Raw genomic sequence first — 17964 nt, forward strand, 5'->3', positions numbered from 1 at the left:
TACCTCTATATTTCACAATATCGAAAAGTGTTACTAAGAAAAGTTATTTGGAATTAAAAATTATATTATAATATGCATCTATATTCTTCTAATTGAAAAAAAAAATAAAAAAAATTTAAAATTTTTCTCAAATTACGGATATCCTACGGATATCTTGTTTAAAAATAGTCCTAGAGTTTCTTTGCAATACACCGTTTTACAGTAAAGAAAATAAGCTTTTTTCATTCCACAATGCATATACCTAAATGTACACGAAAAAAAGTCATAATGAGGAATTTAAAAAATTATCATAAAAAAAACAAAAAACATTAAAAGGATAAAATCCTGAAAAAGCATAATTTGCTTAAAAATAGTCGTATAACCTCATGCAATAGACCATTTTAAAGATAATTTACTTTTCTTTCTACTAAATGTACCTTTGCATATATTATGTAGGTACCTAGAAATGCGTAGAAGAAAGTTACAGAACAATGTTTACGAAATAATGGGGAAAATGGCTCAAAAATGCTCTGAGTGGCGAAATTTGAAAAATCTTATTTCGGAAACTGTAATTCCTAGAGACTTCCATCAAACATCATTTTAAAGAGGAAGGATGGAAGTTTTTTTTCTCTGAGGCAATGCCTATACCTATATTTCCGTGTAAAAAAGTTATGGGGCAAAAAACAAAATTGCTTCCTTTCATGTTTTTTTCTTGCTTTTCTGTTGAATATATTTTTGTAAAAAAAAGATACTTTTAACTTTAGAATAAGATATTTCGATAGTAAATTTAACCTGGAACAATTTTCCTGTAGACGTGTTTGTACCAAAAGTGAATAGAACTCACCCTAATTCATGCCTCGTTCTGTGCCTAGGGACTAATTCACTCCTTTCTCAAAAATGCACCCATTTAAATGGTAGCACTCCGCGGTTTTTTCAAATTTAGAGATCCATTGACCATATGAGACAATAAAATCTCGTTAACGTTGTAGTTCCTTTTAGTTCCCTTATTTTGAACATAATCAATAGCCTATAAATGAAACAAGTTAAAATAGGTTTCTTTAAATTTATATTAATAGAAATCGTGCAATATTATTTCTACGCGTATGTAATAAAATAAATCTAGTGGCTGTAATTCCAGTGTAAAACAACTAAAGGATTCTAAAAAGGAACACACCTACGACTTATATGTCATATTTCGTGTTGGTATCATGTGACGTCACGTGTTATGACGCGGATGACGTGCAACGGTATGTATATTGTACGGACTGTGCAAAAATCAGGTTACGCCCTTCAATATTTCTGACGTCACTATCCCACAGCGTTGCCAAAACATTAAGAGAGGAGGGTATGGTTTAATTTTTTTTGAAATTTCGATTTTTTATTATTTTAAATGAAGGTATAGTCCGTCCGCTGTAACTTTTCCCATGCGGTACGATTCATTTTCAATCAAATTAAGTCAAAACAGAAAGTGAAACGTACGCCGATGTGTGTAGTATATAGTATACAGTATACAAAATGTATATACACATCGACGTTCGTTTCAATTTATGTTTGACTTAAGTTGATTGAAAATGAATCGTACCGTATGGGAAAAGTTAGAGCGGACGGACTATACATATCTTTAGAGTTTAGAGGAATACTTTCTGAAAATTTCATATTGATCGGAGCCAAATTACCGGGTATACAGCATATTGAATAGCCCTACCTTCGACTCGCTTTCTAGCGGCTTCGCTTTTGTCGATTATTCAGCATTCAGAAACATAGTCCGGTGTGCATTATTTCAGATTCGTTGATTCTTTGTGAGTATTGAAAATAAAAGCTGTCGAAACTTTAAACTAGTTTTTTTAAAGAGCTTTTTTCAAAGGTGGTGAACGTTGTTACTCAAAAACTACTTGACCGATTCACCTGAAATTTTGCATAGATTTTCTTTAGACACTTCATGACGTAACGCTGTAGAGATATTTTTTGTTTTATGCTTATTTTTTGTTTAGCAATAATAAAAATATGTATGTCGAATTTCGCCCTTTTTAAAAAAAATTTCGTTTTCTTGTCTTCTGAGTGATACCAAACCTCAAAAATCTTTAATAAACATAAAGAAACTAGACAGCCTTACCTCGAGAAACTCATAAGCTAATAAAATCTTTTTAAATTTTTTATTTCAGATGATCCAATGACGAGTTCTGATATATTCTTTGAGGTGTTCGTAAACATTTGCCACCTTTTATTTTTCGTTATGTTGCTTTGAAATTTTTCTCGAATGCTTTTTGAATTGTACTTATGTTAGTCACATAGATGTGGATCCCGCGTACAAAAAAAAGTTTATTAATAGCAAGCTGAAAATTTGTTAATATCTTAACGGTTTCTAGTCGGACAAACTTTGATGTATGGAAACTCTGGAACAGGGGAAGTTTTATTTATGGAACCGGTGATTTTAATTGTAGAACGTGATTTTAATTGTGGAACGTGTCATCCTGACAAGTTTATGATTGTGAAAACTAGCAGGTTGTTTTTAAGTTTATTCAATAGCAAACTTTATATAATATACTCTGGGCCAAAATTAACCGCCCACCTTAAAAATGGGACATTTTTGATGTCTCATATTTAGTAGTCTCATATTTAGTAAACCTGTTGTCTGATTTAAGTGATTTTTTAATATATTATAGCCTTATTCTTTAACAATATCGCTGCAATAACAGCGTTGCTGCTAAAGCTTAACAAACAACAGCGTTGTTGCTAAACAGGTAAATCTTCATTGTCAACCGCGTGTACGAATCAAACTGTGTTTTTTTTTTCTTAAAGTTCGCGTCACCCTGTGGAATATTCTAGCACTTGCAAAAATACTGAAATTAAAACCCAACTATAGCCTCATGTTTTCTCAACATTTAGTTTTTTTATTCACTCGCTTATGTTGGATAATAAAAAAGTTAGGAACTTTAACAACTAGCCATCTTTTTCATCAATAAAGGGTATTTGTAAATTAATATCGCAAACTTTAAGGGGTAATTCTGCATGAAAAAATAATGACAGTTTTCTTCATTAACTTATGTCCGCAAATGCTTTGTTTCCGATATAAAGGGTGTTAAAATTTTTCTTACAAACTGACGATTTATTAATTACTTTAAAACCAGTTGATATACAAATGAAATTTGGTGGGTTTTAAGACGTGGTTTTTACACATTTTTTGACATACAATGGTGAATATTAAATTCTTAATTCTATGTCAAAAAATGTGTAATAACTACGTCTTAAAACCAACCAAATTTCATTTGCATATCTCAACCGGTTTTAAAGAAATTAAGAAATCGCCAGTTTGTAAGAAAAATTTTAACACCTTCTATATCGGAAACGAATCATTTGCGGACATACGTTTATAAAGAAAACTGCTATTATTTTTTCATGCAGAATTACCCCTTAATATTTGCGACATTTATTTAAAAACACAATTAAAACTTCCCCTGTTCCAGTGATCCCGTACATGAAAGTTTGTCTGACCTTTAAGCTATTAACAAATTTTCAGCTTGCTATTACTAAACTTTTTTTGGTACGCGGCAGTGGCGGCTCGTCACTACATTTACCCTTAACACAACTTAATAAATAAATTTACTGAGTACTGGATGAAAAAGAATTTTGTTTCGTTATTTTGGCACAGTAGATATCTTTAAAATTGAAATTTATGTACTTGTAATTAGATGATCGCTTGGATAAAGAATTATGAAAATAAGGCAAGGCATATATTTATTGTTTCGTAAATATGCACTAAATCTAATATCACGTATTGCCCATCTAGAATCGCTCCCAAACAAAACACACACGAAACAGAAAATGTATTTTTTTGATCACATCCACAAACCCAGCTATTTTTTGAATATATATTTCTATTAAACATCCTTACACGGCCCTTATAATTTGAAGAGTTATGACTGAAATTTCAAATCAACGTTAAAAAGTTATAGATAAGCGAAAACCATTATAATACACTAGCAAAGCCACATTCTAAAACACACCCGAGCCAAAGTTTGCCTGGCTCGGATTCTCATAAACCCCAGCGACCGTTGTAAGCTGGCCGCGTCTACCTTTTCCCATGTCGGTGTTTTGTAATCAATGCTTTTCCTATGATTTTGAAGTCAAATCTCGAGCCATACGGAATGGTGCTCGGGTTGAGCAACTCACAGGAATTATTTGTATTTTCGTGGAGATTAAATTACATAATGATAAATAAAGTATGTAGATAATGCATTGATATTAAAAAAAAGCATAGTAAAAATAAAAGTATTTTTATCCATCAATATATTTTCCGATAAGTATATTTTTGAGAGCCAGTGCCATGGCTCGGTGGCCCCTTAAGACTAGCCGCCACTGGTACGCGGGATCCACGCCTAAAAGGGGGCAGAAACTAAAATTAGGATTTTGGTTGACGTAACCTGAGTTTTGTAGTAAAATAAAATATAGCAGAGATATAAACTAGTTTTTATCATTTCTAGATACGACAAAATAACAAATTGTGATTACACAAAACTACCCGACGACAACTACACTCTCCAGTTCATCGGATACCACATGTACCACGGAGAGGAATTCCACAAATTCAAAGAATTCCTCAATCTGAACTTTCTGGAACTGAAAATCAAAGCAGTAGGCACTGAAGACGTCTTGAGAGATATGTACAAGTACAGAAAGTACATAACCAGAAACGAAAATCATTTGAAAGAGAAACTTAGACAGTACAACGACTTCATCAAACGGTGCGGAAAGCAGTTGTACAGCTACATGCAGACGAATATTGTTCAGTTTGCTTTGAAGGAAAACAAGGACAGCTATGTCTTTAAGGATGCCATCAACATAGCCAAAAAGTCTCCACATCTTTTTTTTCAACTTCAGTGAGTATATTATTACACATATTGCTTTTACATTTATAAATATATATATATATATATATATATATATATAGTAATGTTTGAATAACGGCAATTCGGTCAGTTGAAAGAAAACTCTATTTGTTTTAAGTCTCAATATTTCGTCACTATTTGGTGACTTCTTCAGGAGAAAACTGCAAATTTATTAATACTATACATGGACAAACTTAAATATTTCGATACTTACAACTATAAGAGTAAAAATTTAAATTTCTTTAACATTATTTTGAAAATTGATTTAGAAAATGACAGATTTTATTTTATATATATCAATATATATATATATATATATATATATATATATATATATATATATATTGCACTTATCACCACTTTTTCACTTATTACTATATAAAAGTGCTTATAGAACTGTTTTAAGTACACTTATATTATTATTACACTTATCAATATATAATATTGTGCTTATCACTACACTGTATTACACTTATCAATATATAATATTGTGCTTACCACTACATTATATTACGCTTATTATCACTGTTTCACTAATTACTATTATTACTTTAACACTTATCAGTACATAATATTGCGCCTATCACTACATTGTATTACACTTTTTATTACTGTTTTACTTACTGCATACTATATTATAAGTGCATATTCACTATTTTAATTGCACTTATTATTACTTTTACACTTATCAGTATATCTAATTGCGCTTATTACTACATTATGTTGCACTTGTTATTATGTGCTTATCACTACACTGTATTACACTTATTATCAGTATTTCACTTATGACTTATGACTATATTATTTCACTTATTACTTTTACACTTATCAATATATAATATTGTGCTTACCACTACATTATATTAACGCTTATTATCACTTTTTCACTAATTACTATTATTACTTTAACACTTATCAGTACATAATATTGCGCCTATCACTATTAGGAATAAATGAAGAGTACACCAAGATGGCGTAGGGTATAAGTTTAATATTTTTTTTAGGAAATCTTGTGAAGAACTTGATTTGATTCAAAACATTCCTATAAAAGACGACATCCACTCTGCATGTTACGTGGATAGTCCCAATCACATACTTATCGGGACTGTTAAGGGCAAAATCAAACTTTTTTATGAACGAAGCGTCACAGAGATATCCAACTTCGTGGGCCATGCTGGCGCAATCACCAATTTGATTATTAGTCCCGATAAGAGGTACTTTCTGTCCATATCTATCGACAGTACTATCATGCTGTGGAAGTTTGCCCCCGACAGTTCCAGAAATAGTCGAGATTTTTCGAATGGATTCGAAAGGGGACTGATAGAAGCTGTCGGTGAGTATAATTTCACTTAAGACTTTTTTTATACAGGCTGGGCCAAAAAAAAAACAGTCCACCTCGATATTTGGAAGTAGTTATCAGATTTTAAGAAAATGCCGAAACAGGTCGATTTTTATTTTTATATAGCAATTTTGTTTGGCATAATATATTTCATACTAGTGACATCATCCATCTGAGCGTGGTGACGTAATCGATGATTTTTTTAAATGGGAATAGGGGTCGTGTGGTAGCTCATTTGAAAGGATGTTCAATTCTCAATTAATTGACGCAAAAAGAAGAATGTATGTAATTTATTTAACTCAAAATATTGTACTGCTGTCAGAAAACGGAAAAAATGTTTATTTCACAAACATAACATTTACAAATACAAAAAGAGTATGGTAGGTGAAAAAAGATTTTTTTGTTGCATGCTCAAATCGGTGTATTCAACTTAAAATAACAGAGAAACGGTCGATTTTAAGGGTATAACGCTACCGATACCTTTTGTAGTGCTTGAAAAGATCACCATGCCAATGACCATTAGTTGTCAAGGCATTAGCTAAATAAAAAAAATAACTTTTAATAATTCGTTGCTATATATATGTTACGGACAATGATGTAAATTGGCCATTGACGTTAAAGACCGGGCATTGTCGTGAATGTCCATTTCCCCTGGTTATTATCGACAATGCCCGGCTATTAACGACAATAACGTTAACTATTGGCCAATGTTGTAAAAAAAAATAACCTAAAATTAGAGTTTTTTATCAATAACCGGTCAATAAGGACATTGGCCAAAAGCAAATGGCCAATGTTGATAAATAAATAAAATTAGGTATGATGTCCTATTATGTTTTTATATAAGATAGCTTTTGAAGGCTAATCATTTTTATTTTGACAAGATAGTGAGCCATGGCATTTTGTAACACGTTTTACATAAATTTACTACAAGTAATTTCAGCACGAGCACAGAAATAAAGCAAATAATAAACATAACATATCTTTTAGTCTAAATTTCAACATTGACCGATTAACAACAATTAACAACAATTTAAAATTATCATCAATGTCCAGTTCCTATGGAAAATAACGTTAATATCCTGCCATTGTCGACAATGGCTAATTCAACAGGCCATTGTCGATATTGACCGGTTATTAACGTTATTGGCCGGATTTACGTTATTGCCCGTAGCATATGTTTATATATATATATATATATATATATATATATATATATATATATATATATATATATATATATATATATATATAAATCTTTTTTGTTTGTTTCTAGTTTCTCCAAAAAATAAACAAAAAAATTGGCTGGACATCCACACAGCCGATGGCGGCCAAATAAAGCCAAGTAAAACGTTCAAAGCTGAAGATAGTGACGATGCGTTAATATCTGCTGCCTTTCACACCGAATTCCCGGATAAATTCAGAATAGCTACTGCAAGCAAGAAGGGGAAGGTGTTCATTTGGGATGCGTATCCAGAGAAACCTGCTCTTTTGTATAGTACCGCTCCAAGGGGCTTTCCAGTCCCTTCTCTTCTGTATTCCGATGTTGCTGGTAAGAACTTATTTCAATGCATTGTTTTTCCCTTATTAACAAGGTTTGCTTATGCTCGTGAAGGTCCTGATGCACAGTGGTTCCAAACGCTGAAAACGTGGCCATTGTATAAAAAAGTCCCTATAAAGTGATTTTCATGTTTGCAGTTGTTTTCTTATACTACCGTAGAGACGTAATACGTGGATATTGGGACCGTGCAAGTTCGGCAAAGCGACACCAAAGACTAAGAGAGTTTTTATAAAAATTACAAAAAAAATGTAAGTTAACACCTTTTTGTACAAACATATTTTTACATTTGAGAATCAAATAACACATAAAAAGGAGTTCAAAAAAGTTTATTGTTAAAAAAACTAGAAAATTTGTGTAACTTATAGTTAATAAAAAAAGGATTTAATTATCGTCTTCTTTTCTGAGGCCATGGTAAAAAGCCCGGAAGTTTTCTGGAATGTATGGCATTTGCTGTTGAATATTTTCATATTTTTTAGATGCTATTGGCCTACTTTTATTCACTGGCCATAAGATTTCACCTGTACTTGAAGTTGACTGGCGCGTTGCAGTTCCTTTACTTTTTAAAATGGAAACTTCTTTCCAATTGTCATCATCATTTAGAGAATATCTGTACTTTGTTTTACCAAATTCCGTAATTTTTATCCACTTTACATTCTTTAAATGATATTTTTTCACCATTGTCAGCTTTTTTTTTATTTATTAGTTTCAATTTATTAGGAATTGTTTTACATCCACAAACTTATCTTCCATTCTAATAATATGAAAAGGAGTTTTTCTCCTGCACTGTACCATGGTGTTTACATACTCATCCACTGTGTAAATATTATGATGCTTTCTTACTTTTTCGAAAGCAAACAAAATCCCGGTCGGAATCCATAAATGTATAGCCCACTTCAGGGAATTTTTTATGTTTTATTGTATCAAAAACACCTTGTTTTATCAAGTAATGCCAAACACATATAATAAACCAGTTTTTGTTTTGACCACCTGCTGAGTCACTCCAGACTACAAGATGTTTTTGCTGAGGTTTCAGAGTGGTTAAGAATGCTAGCAGGCAACTTCCAACTTCCTCAGGTCCATGACCTCCCTTGTCTTCTGTCCAAAGATGAAAATACCCCTTGCCGTTTGGCTGGTTTTTGTTAATAACGTACACTCCTAAGTTATAGAGCCATACCTACCTTAAATAAAAAGCAGTCTAGTGGAGATTTTAGGTAATGGAAGAGTTTTTGCATGTCAAAAGTAATGTATAGGTATAACATCAGTTTTAGCCAACTCCATATCTTTTTTTTGTTCTTCAAAGGCTTTCTTAAATTTCTCAGAATGTCCATCTATTGCTTTACCAGAGTCGCAGACTTTACGAGTATCCGATCGGGGAGTACCAAATCCCAAGTTAAAATCTTTAACAAATATTCTCCTGTACATTGCTTCTGACACAACATTCTCCAGTTTCCTCCTGACACAGTACGCTTCGTATAACTCGAACATCTTATTTATTGATAAGGTGGGTGATAAATAAAGCCGATAAGGGTTCTTATTACGAGCATAGTGGGACATTTCTGCTGAGAAAGACTTAATATGTTCATGAACAATCATTTTGGTTTCTGCTGGTATTGCTTTTGGCCGATTGTGATGACGACCTCTTTCGTCCTTTTTTGCAGTTAATTTATCAGCTGTTATTTGATTTCGAATTAAATCAAATTTTTTTAGACCAATATCAAGCATAGATAAAACTGCGTCTTTACAAACCTTCCAAGATTCTCCATCTATTTAAAAAAATATTCGTAAGAATTTGTGCAAACAGCATGTAAAGTGGGCCTCTTTACTCCAATAGGTTTCATCAAACTAAACAAGTACAGATTTTTGTCGTCATTTTGTAATAAATAGTAGTGGTTAAATAGTAAGCTTCTATCTTCATCCGTAAAACGTGAATCACATTTTAGTCGACATTTTTCTTTACACAACAGCTTACCTACACTTGACTTTTTAGCTGACTGCACCTGACCTTTATAGTTTATTTATGATTTTCCAGCAGCCTTGTTGTTCTTTTTTTTTCATTTCTCATCTCTCACAACAAAATAATTGCACCGAAAACAAACACAACGGCATGTAATAACACCTGATAAACAATTAATGCTTGATTTACCGCGCAAAAATAGGCAGATTTTCTTCTGCATATTCTGCAAAAAGGTGTTAACTGCTCTGTTGACACCTTCTTGCAGATACGTCGAGAGTTATCACCTTTATGCACTTCAGGTCCTTTGATAATGGGATATTAACTCCTTTTTTATATACATTTTTAGGGCTATTAATGCCATCTTTTAACAAAAGGCTTTACTACTTAATAGAAATGGATGTTAACACCTATTTGCATTTGATAAGATCAAATTTACAAAAATGTAAGTTAACACCTTCTTGCATTAATAGCTTCAATTGTCAAGGCCATAGTCCAAAAAAATAATAAGAAGAAAAAATAAGATTCAGGTTATGTTGTTAAAACGTAAACAATTATATGTAGTAAATGAAATTAGTTATTAAAATGCAGTACTGCAAGCAAAATACAATTAATTAAATTTACGTTTATATAATAATTGCATATCATATCAATATTGTGGAGCAATATATAATTTTTCTTCTTCAATGACAGTAGGTATGAAATATACGTCAATTTGACAATTTCAATTGACAATATGAATTATTTAAGAAAGCTGCAATATTTCTCCGCTATTCGCGCACGATGGTTTCTCGTATCCTCTCCAATTACTTGCACACCGCGAATAAGGATCAGACCGGATGTATTCCTGTTCACAGCTTAGGGACAAGTGAGTCATGGGAAAGATACATCACTGACCTTTTTGACGATGTTTCTCGAGAAAATGCTCCACATACTACCTGTGGCAACCAATTAGACAGAGGTCCCAGTATACTGAACTCTGAAGTCAGAAAAGCAATACAGCAAGCCAAAAACAATAAAGCACCCGGACCAGATCAAATCCCTGCTGAGCTACTTAAACTTTTGGATGAGGAAAACATTTCCTACTTAACTACTTTCTTTAACAAAATTTACAACGAAGGAAAAATACCAGATGATTGGTTGGAGTCATTGTTTATAACATTACCAAAGAAAAGCAGGCCCACCAAATGTAGCGATTTTAGACTAATCAGTTTGATGAGTCACGCACTTAAGATATTTTTACGAATTATACAAAACCGAGTATTCCTTCTGTGTGAAAGTAGATTGGGTAATAAGCAATTTGGATTTAGAGATGGTCTAGGAACTAGAGAGGCACTATTTTATATGCGCGTTCTTTTACAAAAAAGTTGTGAATTCCGAAAGAACGTTTATGTTTGCTTCATCGGCTTCGAGAAGGCATTCAACCGAGTACAACATGATATACTTTTCAATTGGCTACAGGCAGCAGGACTTGTCCACTACGATATAAGACTGCTAAAATACTTATATTACAATCAAGTAGCATCTATCCAAGTTGGAGATAGCCGTACTGAAAAACTACCCATCAAACGTGGTGTACGACAGGGTTGTGTTTTGTCACCCAGTCTGTTTAATCTGTACTCTGAAGAAATCTTTAGGGAGGCTTTGGACGACAGACAAGAGGGAGTAAGACTGGGTGGAGAAGTAATCAACAATATCAGATATGCTGACGACACGGCCATTCTTGCAGAAAATTTAGAAGATCTCCAGACATTAGTAAATCTAGTCGGTGAAGCAAGTTCTCGGCCTAAAAATCAATATTTCAAAGACAAAGTGGATGGCAGTTGGAAAGATAAATGTAGATCAAGGCGTGCTTTCTCTTGATGGAGAGGAGATAGAACGAGTAAACCATTTTAAATACCTTGGCAGTTGGTTAAATGTAAATTGCGATTGTGATGAAGAGATAATAACCAGGATTGAAATATCACGTAAGGCTTTTATGACCTGGAAACCAGTTTTATGTAACCGAAGCCTGTCGATGAAGATTCGCAAAAAGGTCCTAAAATGTTACGTGTGGTCTATATTATTGTATGGTTGTGAGACATGGACGTTAAAAACCACAGTGCTAAATAAATTAGAAGCATTCGAATTGTGGTGCTATCGACGAATCCTAAAGATATCGTGGGTTTCGCACACTTCCAATGAAAATGTTCTCCAAATGATGAATTCAGAACGTCTGCTCATAAACATCATAAAGAGGAGAAACACAGAATACTTGGGCCATATAATTAGAGGACCTAAATACTATCTACTTCGCCTTATAATTCAAGGAAAAGTGGAGGGAGAGAGATGGATTGGTCGAAAGAAACTCTCATGGTTGCGTAATATTAGACAATGGTGTGGTACCACGGTAGAAGAATTATTTCGCGCAGCAGCCGATAGATAGAGGTTTCAGGAACTTGTAAACATGATGACGGCCAACGTCTGAATACGGACACGGCACCTGAAGAAGAAGAAGAGTCATGTACGACGTTATTTTGGCCTGTAGTGAAAATGAAAAAGAACGCGTATATCGAAAACGCTGTAAAACGTTTTGTAGTTTATCAATTTTATCGCTGTAAAGCAGATTCTTCTTTTTTAAGTATGTATTAACGTAAGTATAAGTTGACTTAAGATTTGATAACAATAAATGCAGAAAATTTGTTAATGAATAAACAGTAACAATATACTTGAAATAATCAAAATTTTGTAAAGATACATTTAGGCTGGTCGTCTATTAGAAGCGTAGTCGCGCGACTTGTAGGTAGCGCGTGTACGTCCGTGTATGTGCGATCTTGAGACTGAGCGACTGGTATCATCCACTGCAGGCGACTTTACACTTCTTAGTTCGCGACTGTCATCATTGAAAGAAAGTGTGCTTTGTGAATAGCGCGTAAAATGAATTTAGAAATACATACAAGGTGTTTGCGAGCTCGTCATGATAAGAAAAGACGTTTGTGTTGGATAAATTTAAAGCTTAGTAGAATGAAATTTACTGGGAGAATTACATCTTCTGCATGACGATTTGTTAAGTAATCAGCAAAAATTCTTTAATTATTATCGGATGAGTCAAAAGTAACAAAGGTAACCCATCTATCATGAAAAGGAAATAAAAAGAAGTACCTAGTACAGAGGACTTGCAAACTTTTTGTAATTCTTATTGCTCCTAATTGGTATTGGTCTATACAGGGTGTTAGTAAATAAGTATGAAAAATTTTAATGACTAATTCTACATGGAAAATTAATGCCAGTTTGCTCTATAAACATATGTCCGCAAACGCTTAGTTTCGGAGATACGGGGTGTTGAAATTTTTATTTCAAACTGCCAATTTATTTATTGCTCTAAGACCAGTTGAGCTATGAAAATGAAATTTGGTGAGTTTTAGGAGGTAGTTATTACGAATTTTTTGACATACAATTAAGAATTTTGTATTCATCATTGTCGCGCCTACGGGCAATGGTCTGAATTATTTTAAAGAAAAAAATAGTACGCCACTGAGATATTTCGAATTAGAAATTATTTTTAAATTCCACGTCTAATTTATGATAAAAAACCTCTCCTACCTTTTTTTCATATGATGCACCGTTTTTATGCAGAAAAATAAAACATCTTGGCGCATATTTTTCATTTCTTAATACATCATCAAGAACTATCCAATATAATAATACTAAACTAGAACAATAACAGAAAATATTACTAATACCATTTCAACTAGGTGCAAAGCTGCAATAAATGTTTGAAATGATCTCCTTTACAGGTAACAGAAGAATTTTATATTCATTATTGGCGCGCGTACGGGTAATGGTCTGAATTTTTTGAAGAAAAAAATAGTACGCCACTGAGATATGTCAAACTAAAAATCATTTTTGAATTCCTCGTTCAATTGATGACAAAAAATCTTTCTTGACTTTTTTTCATATGCGGCGCCGTTTTTATGCAAAAAAATTAAACATCTTAACGTTTACAAAGTATTTGAACTTCGTTTCTATGCATATGGAAACTACCTCAAATACTTGGTAAGCGTTAAGATGTTTTATTTTTTTGTATAAAAACGGCGCCTCGTATGAAAAAAAGGAAAGAAAGATTTTTTGTCGTAAATTGAACGAGGAATTCAAAAATGATTTTTAGTTTGACATATCTCAGTGGCGTACTATTTTTTTCTTCAAAAAATTCAGACCATTACCCGTATGCGCGCCGATGATGAATATAAAATTCTTCTGTTATCTGTAAAGGAGATCATTTTAAACATTTCTTGCAGCTTTGCACCTAGTTGAAATCTTATTAGTAATATTTTCTGTTATTGTTCTAGTTTAGTATTATTATATTGGATAGTTCTTGATGATGTATTAAGAAATGAAAAATACGCGCCAGATGTTTTATTTTTCTGCATAAAAACGGTGCATCATATGAAAAAAAGGCAAGAAAGGTTTTTTATCATAAATTAGACGTGGAATTTAAAAATAATTTCTAATTCGAAATATCTCAGTGGCGTACTATTTTTTTCTTTAAAATAATTCAGACCATTGCCTGTAGGCGCGCCAATGATGAATACAAAATTCTAAATTGTATGTCAAAAAATTCGTAATAACTACCTCCTAAAACTCACCAAATTTCATTTTCATAGCTCAACTGGTCTTAGAGCAATAAATAAATTGGCAGTTTGAAATAAAAATTTCAACACCCCGTATCTCCGAAACTAAGCATTTGCGGACATATGTTTATAGAGCAAACTGGTATTAATTTTTCATGTAGAATTAGCCCTTAAAATTTTTCATACTTATTTACTAACACCCTGTATAACACAATTACTGGGCATCTGAAAAGTCCCCGAAATATTGTGGCAAACCAGGATTAATATCACCTGAAGGTGAGTTGGACGTTTCAATTGTCCATGAGGGTCCACTTGTTTTGCTGATCTAACGCGACGGTGCTGGTGTTGTTGTGTAGAGAATTGGGTTATGCGAGGATCTGTTGTATAACTTTTCTTCATCAATAAGAACTTGCTGAAGTTTGTGTCTTACATTCAATTTGTGGTGTTCTGGAACATTTTTTCCTCTTATCTCCTGATTTATAGACCTTTTTATAGTCTCTTCTAAATACAGCGCGCAATCCTTCCCACTTTTTCTTTACTTCGTTCACGAACGGCACTAATCAATTTTTCGCTATCAATTTCCATACCGAAGACCAGGATGAAACACAATTTGGCTTCAGAAATGGACTGGGAATCCGGGACGCACTCTTTGCACTAAATGTATTATTGCAGAAATGCCGAGATCAAAGGAAAGACGTCTTTGCTGTATTTTTTGACTATGAGAAGGCCTTTGATGGAGTACAACATCACAAATTAATTAAAATAATAAAGGATAATGGAGTTGATAGTCAAGATGTACGACTCATAGAAAAATTATACTGGCGTCAAACAGCGACAGCTTGCATAAATAGAAAATAACAGAAATATGCAAAATACAAAGAGGTGTCAGACAGGGTTGTATAGTGTCCCCACTGTTATTCAATTTATATTCAGATAGAATATTTAAGGAAGCGCTGCATAATTTGGAATGGGGTGTGAAAGTTAATGGAATTCTGATAAATACAATCAGATATGCAGACGATACAGTTATTTTAAGTGATATGAATGGATTACAACACCTTTTAAATGCCATTGACACAGTGAGAAGAGTTTGGCCTAACCATAAACTGTTCAAAAACAAAATACATGGTATTTAGCCGTTTGGCCCATCAAGATTCACGGTTATATGTTGATGGTCACATAATTCAAAGAGTACCCAGTTTTAAATATCTTGGTTGCCATATTACTGAACAACTAGATCCAGATAAAGAGATAAAATGTAGAATCGAGATAGCCCGCACGACATTTTTAAAAATGAGGCCATTCTTCTGTAATGATAACTTACAACTTCAACTTCGGAAGCGCATGATTAAATGTTACATTTGGTCAGTCCTCTTGTATGGTGTCGAAGCATGGACATTAAAAATCGTTTGGAGTCCTTTGAAATGTGGCTGCACAGACGTATACTGAAAATACCATGGACGGCTATGCTGACAAATGTGGCAGTCCTTAGAGCAAATGCTGCCCGCGAACTGCTTGATAACATCAAATATAGAAAGATGGCCTATTTTGGACACGTAGTAAGGGGAGACCGGTATAATATTCTTCAACTTATTATGAGGGGTAAAATCGAAGGACGCAGAGGAATTGGTAGAAAGCAGGCCTCTTGGTTGAAGAATATCCGAGAGTGGACAGGAATAAAGAAAGCAGAACACCTATTTAGAATAGCTCGAGACAGAGACAGTTTCGCCATGTTAATGCCAACGTCAAGGGGACTCGATAGGACACGCTAAGAAGAAGACCGAAAATTAACACAATACCTGCACAAATAAACGCAAACCATTGTAGCATCTCCTGCGATTACAAGCGACTAATCCCATTCTAAGGGGATCGGTTGCCAGTGCTTGTGGTCGGTCGGATCCAGTCGCTCAAGGTCATTTGCAGTGGACGTTGTTTGGTTACATTTCATTCGTTAGGATTAGTCGCTTGTATACGCGCTACCTGCGAGTCGCGCGACTACGCTTCCAATGGACGACCAGCCCCAAAAAGTACAGAATTCTGCGACTAACGTTTATTAATCTCACAAAACACAGTAAGAAGGTACAGAATCGTATTAGTTTAGCTGCCTTTGCATTGCTGGCAGTTGTTTGAATACAAAAGTGTGAAATGGCGCATATAGGGCTTTTCATTCACAGTCATTTTCACAGTCAGTTTCGAGCTTTTGTCATATGTCGTATAATCCGTGTATATTAATATTATACACAGATTATACAACATATGACAGAAGCTCGAAACAAATGACAATCGATGAAAAGCCCTATTAGATTAGTCTGGCGGTTGTTGAATAATACATGTTATGATACATGTTAGTATCTATGTATTGGCGGTTGTACCGGGTGTCCCAATAAGAATGGCTCTCGGGTATATCTCAGGAACCGTTTATAGTACAGCTTTGAGAAAAAAATATTTATAACAAAAGTTGCCTCGGGAAAAGCCTGGAAATTATTTTCATAATTGTAGGTTCACCGCTAGAGGGCGTAATTGAAAATCAAAGTTTTCCAAAATTTGCCTAATGAAAGGGCACTGGAAATCCGATCATCGTATTCTTCATAAAATTCTGCGCATATTTGATCTCACACACGTTTAAGTCTACCTTTGCAAATAAGAGGTAGGGGTGAGTGGGAACCTTGTTATGAAAAAATGGCTGTAGGTCCGGTTCTGCTAAATCGAATTTTGCAAATTTGGTCTTGTTGAAAACAGCTCTTTTTCGTCAATGTAAGAGTTATAATTTCGAAACAGCCTATTAAGTAATATGCCAGCTAGGAGGCGTTATTTAATTATTTTCAGAAATCTAGTTTTCTTTGGAGCATATTAAATACAAGTATGCATTTTTAATCCTGTATTACAAAATTAGATCAAATTAGCAACAGAATCTATGCCATTAAACATCAACATCTATGCCATTAAAAACACGAAAGAGGGTAAAGCTACTGGACCAGATGATGTGCCCATCGAATTATTAAAACTTATTGATGACGATTGTATTGATGTAATGGTTGAACTCTTTAATCTAATATATCAGACTGCCACAATCCCCAAACAATGGCTGCAATCGACCTTTGTAGCAATTCCCAAAAAGTCAAGTGCAATAACCTGCTCGGATCACAGAACAATATCTTTAATGAGTCACACACTTAAAACATTTTTGAAAATAATACACAGTAGAATTGTTAAAACTCTCGAATATGAAATCAGTGACACACAATTTGGCTTTAGAAATGGTATGAGCACACGAGATGCTTTGTTCGGCTTGAATGTGCTGGCCCAGAGATGCATGGACATGAATCAGGATATGTACTTATGTTTTGTAGACTTTGAAAAGGCATTTGATAAAGTTCAACAAAAAGCTTGTAGATATATTAAAAAGCAAAAATATTGACAGTCGTGACATGAAAATTATATCTAATATATATTGGAATCAAACTGCCAAGATAAGAGTTGACAACCAGGACACCCAAGATATCAAAATACAGAGAGGAGTCCGTCAGGGTTGCGTGCTGTATCCACTGCTTTTCAATGTCTACAGTGAAGCGGTATTTCAAGAAGCGCTCTCAAATTCAATAGAAGGTATATCTATCAATGGAGAAGTTTTGAACAACTTA

At 33.7% G+C, this 17964-nt stretch overlaps 1 protein-coding gene across 3 annotated transcripts in view; it reads left to right on the forward strand.

Moving 5' to 3' along the window:
* LOC126880520 (apoptotic protease-activating factor 1-like) overlaps positions 1-17964 on the forward strand; it is a 155439-nt gene that overhangs the window by 81998 nt on the left and 55477 nt on the right. For all 3 annotated transcript variants that reach the window (XM_050644421.1, XM_050644422.1, XM_050644423.1), the window contains 3 exons: positions 4461-4856; positions 5870-6198; positions 7478-7753. In XM_050644421.1, coding sequence (XP_050500378.1) covers positions 4461-4856; positions 5870-6198; positions 7478-7753 — 1001 coding nt within the window. The remainder of the gene's footprint in view (positions 1-4460; positions 4857-5869; positions 6199-7477; positions 7754-17964) is intronic.

The sequence above is a fragment of the Diabrotica virgifera genome, chromosome 2, assembly GCF_917563875.1.
Source record: "Diabrotica virgifera virgifera chromosome 2, PGI_DIABVI_V3a".
NCBI lineage: Eukaryota > Metazoa > Arthropoda > Insecta > Coleoptera > Chrysomelidae > Diabrotica > Diabrotica virgifera.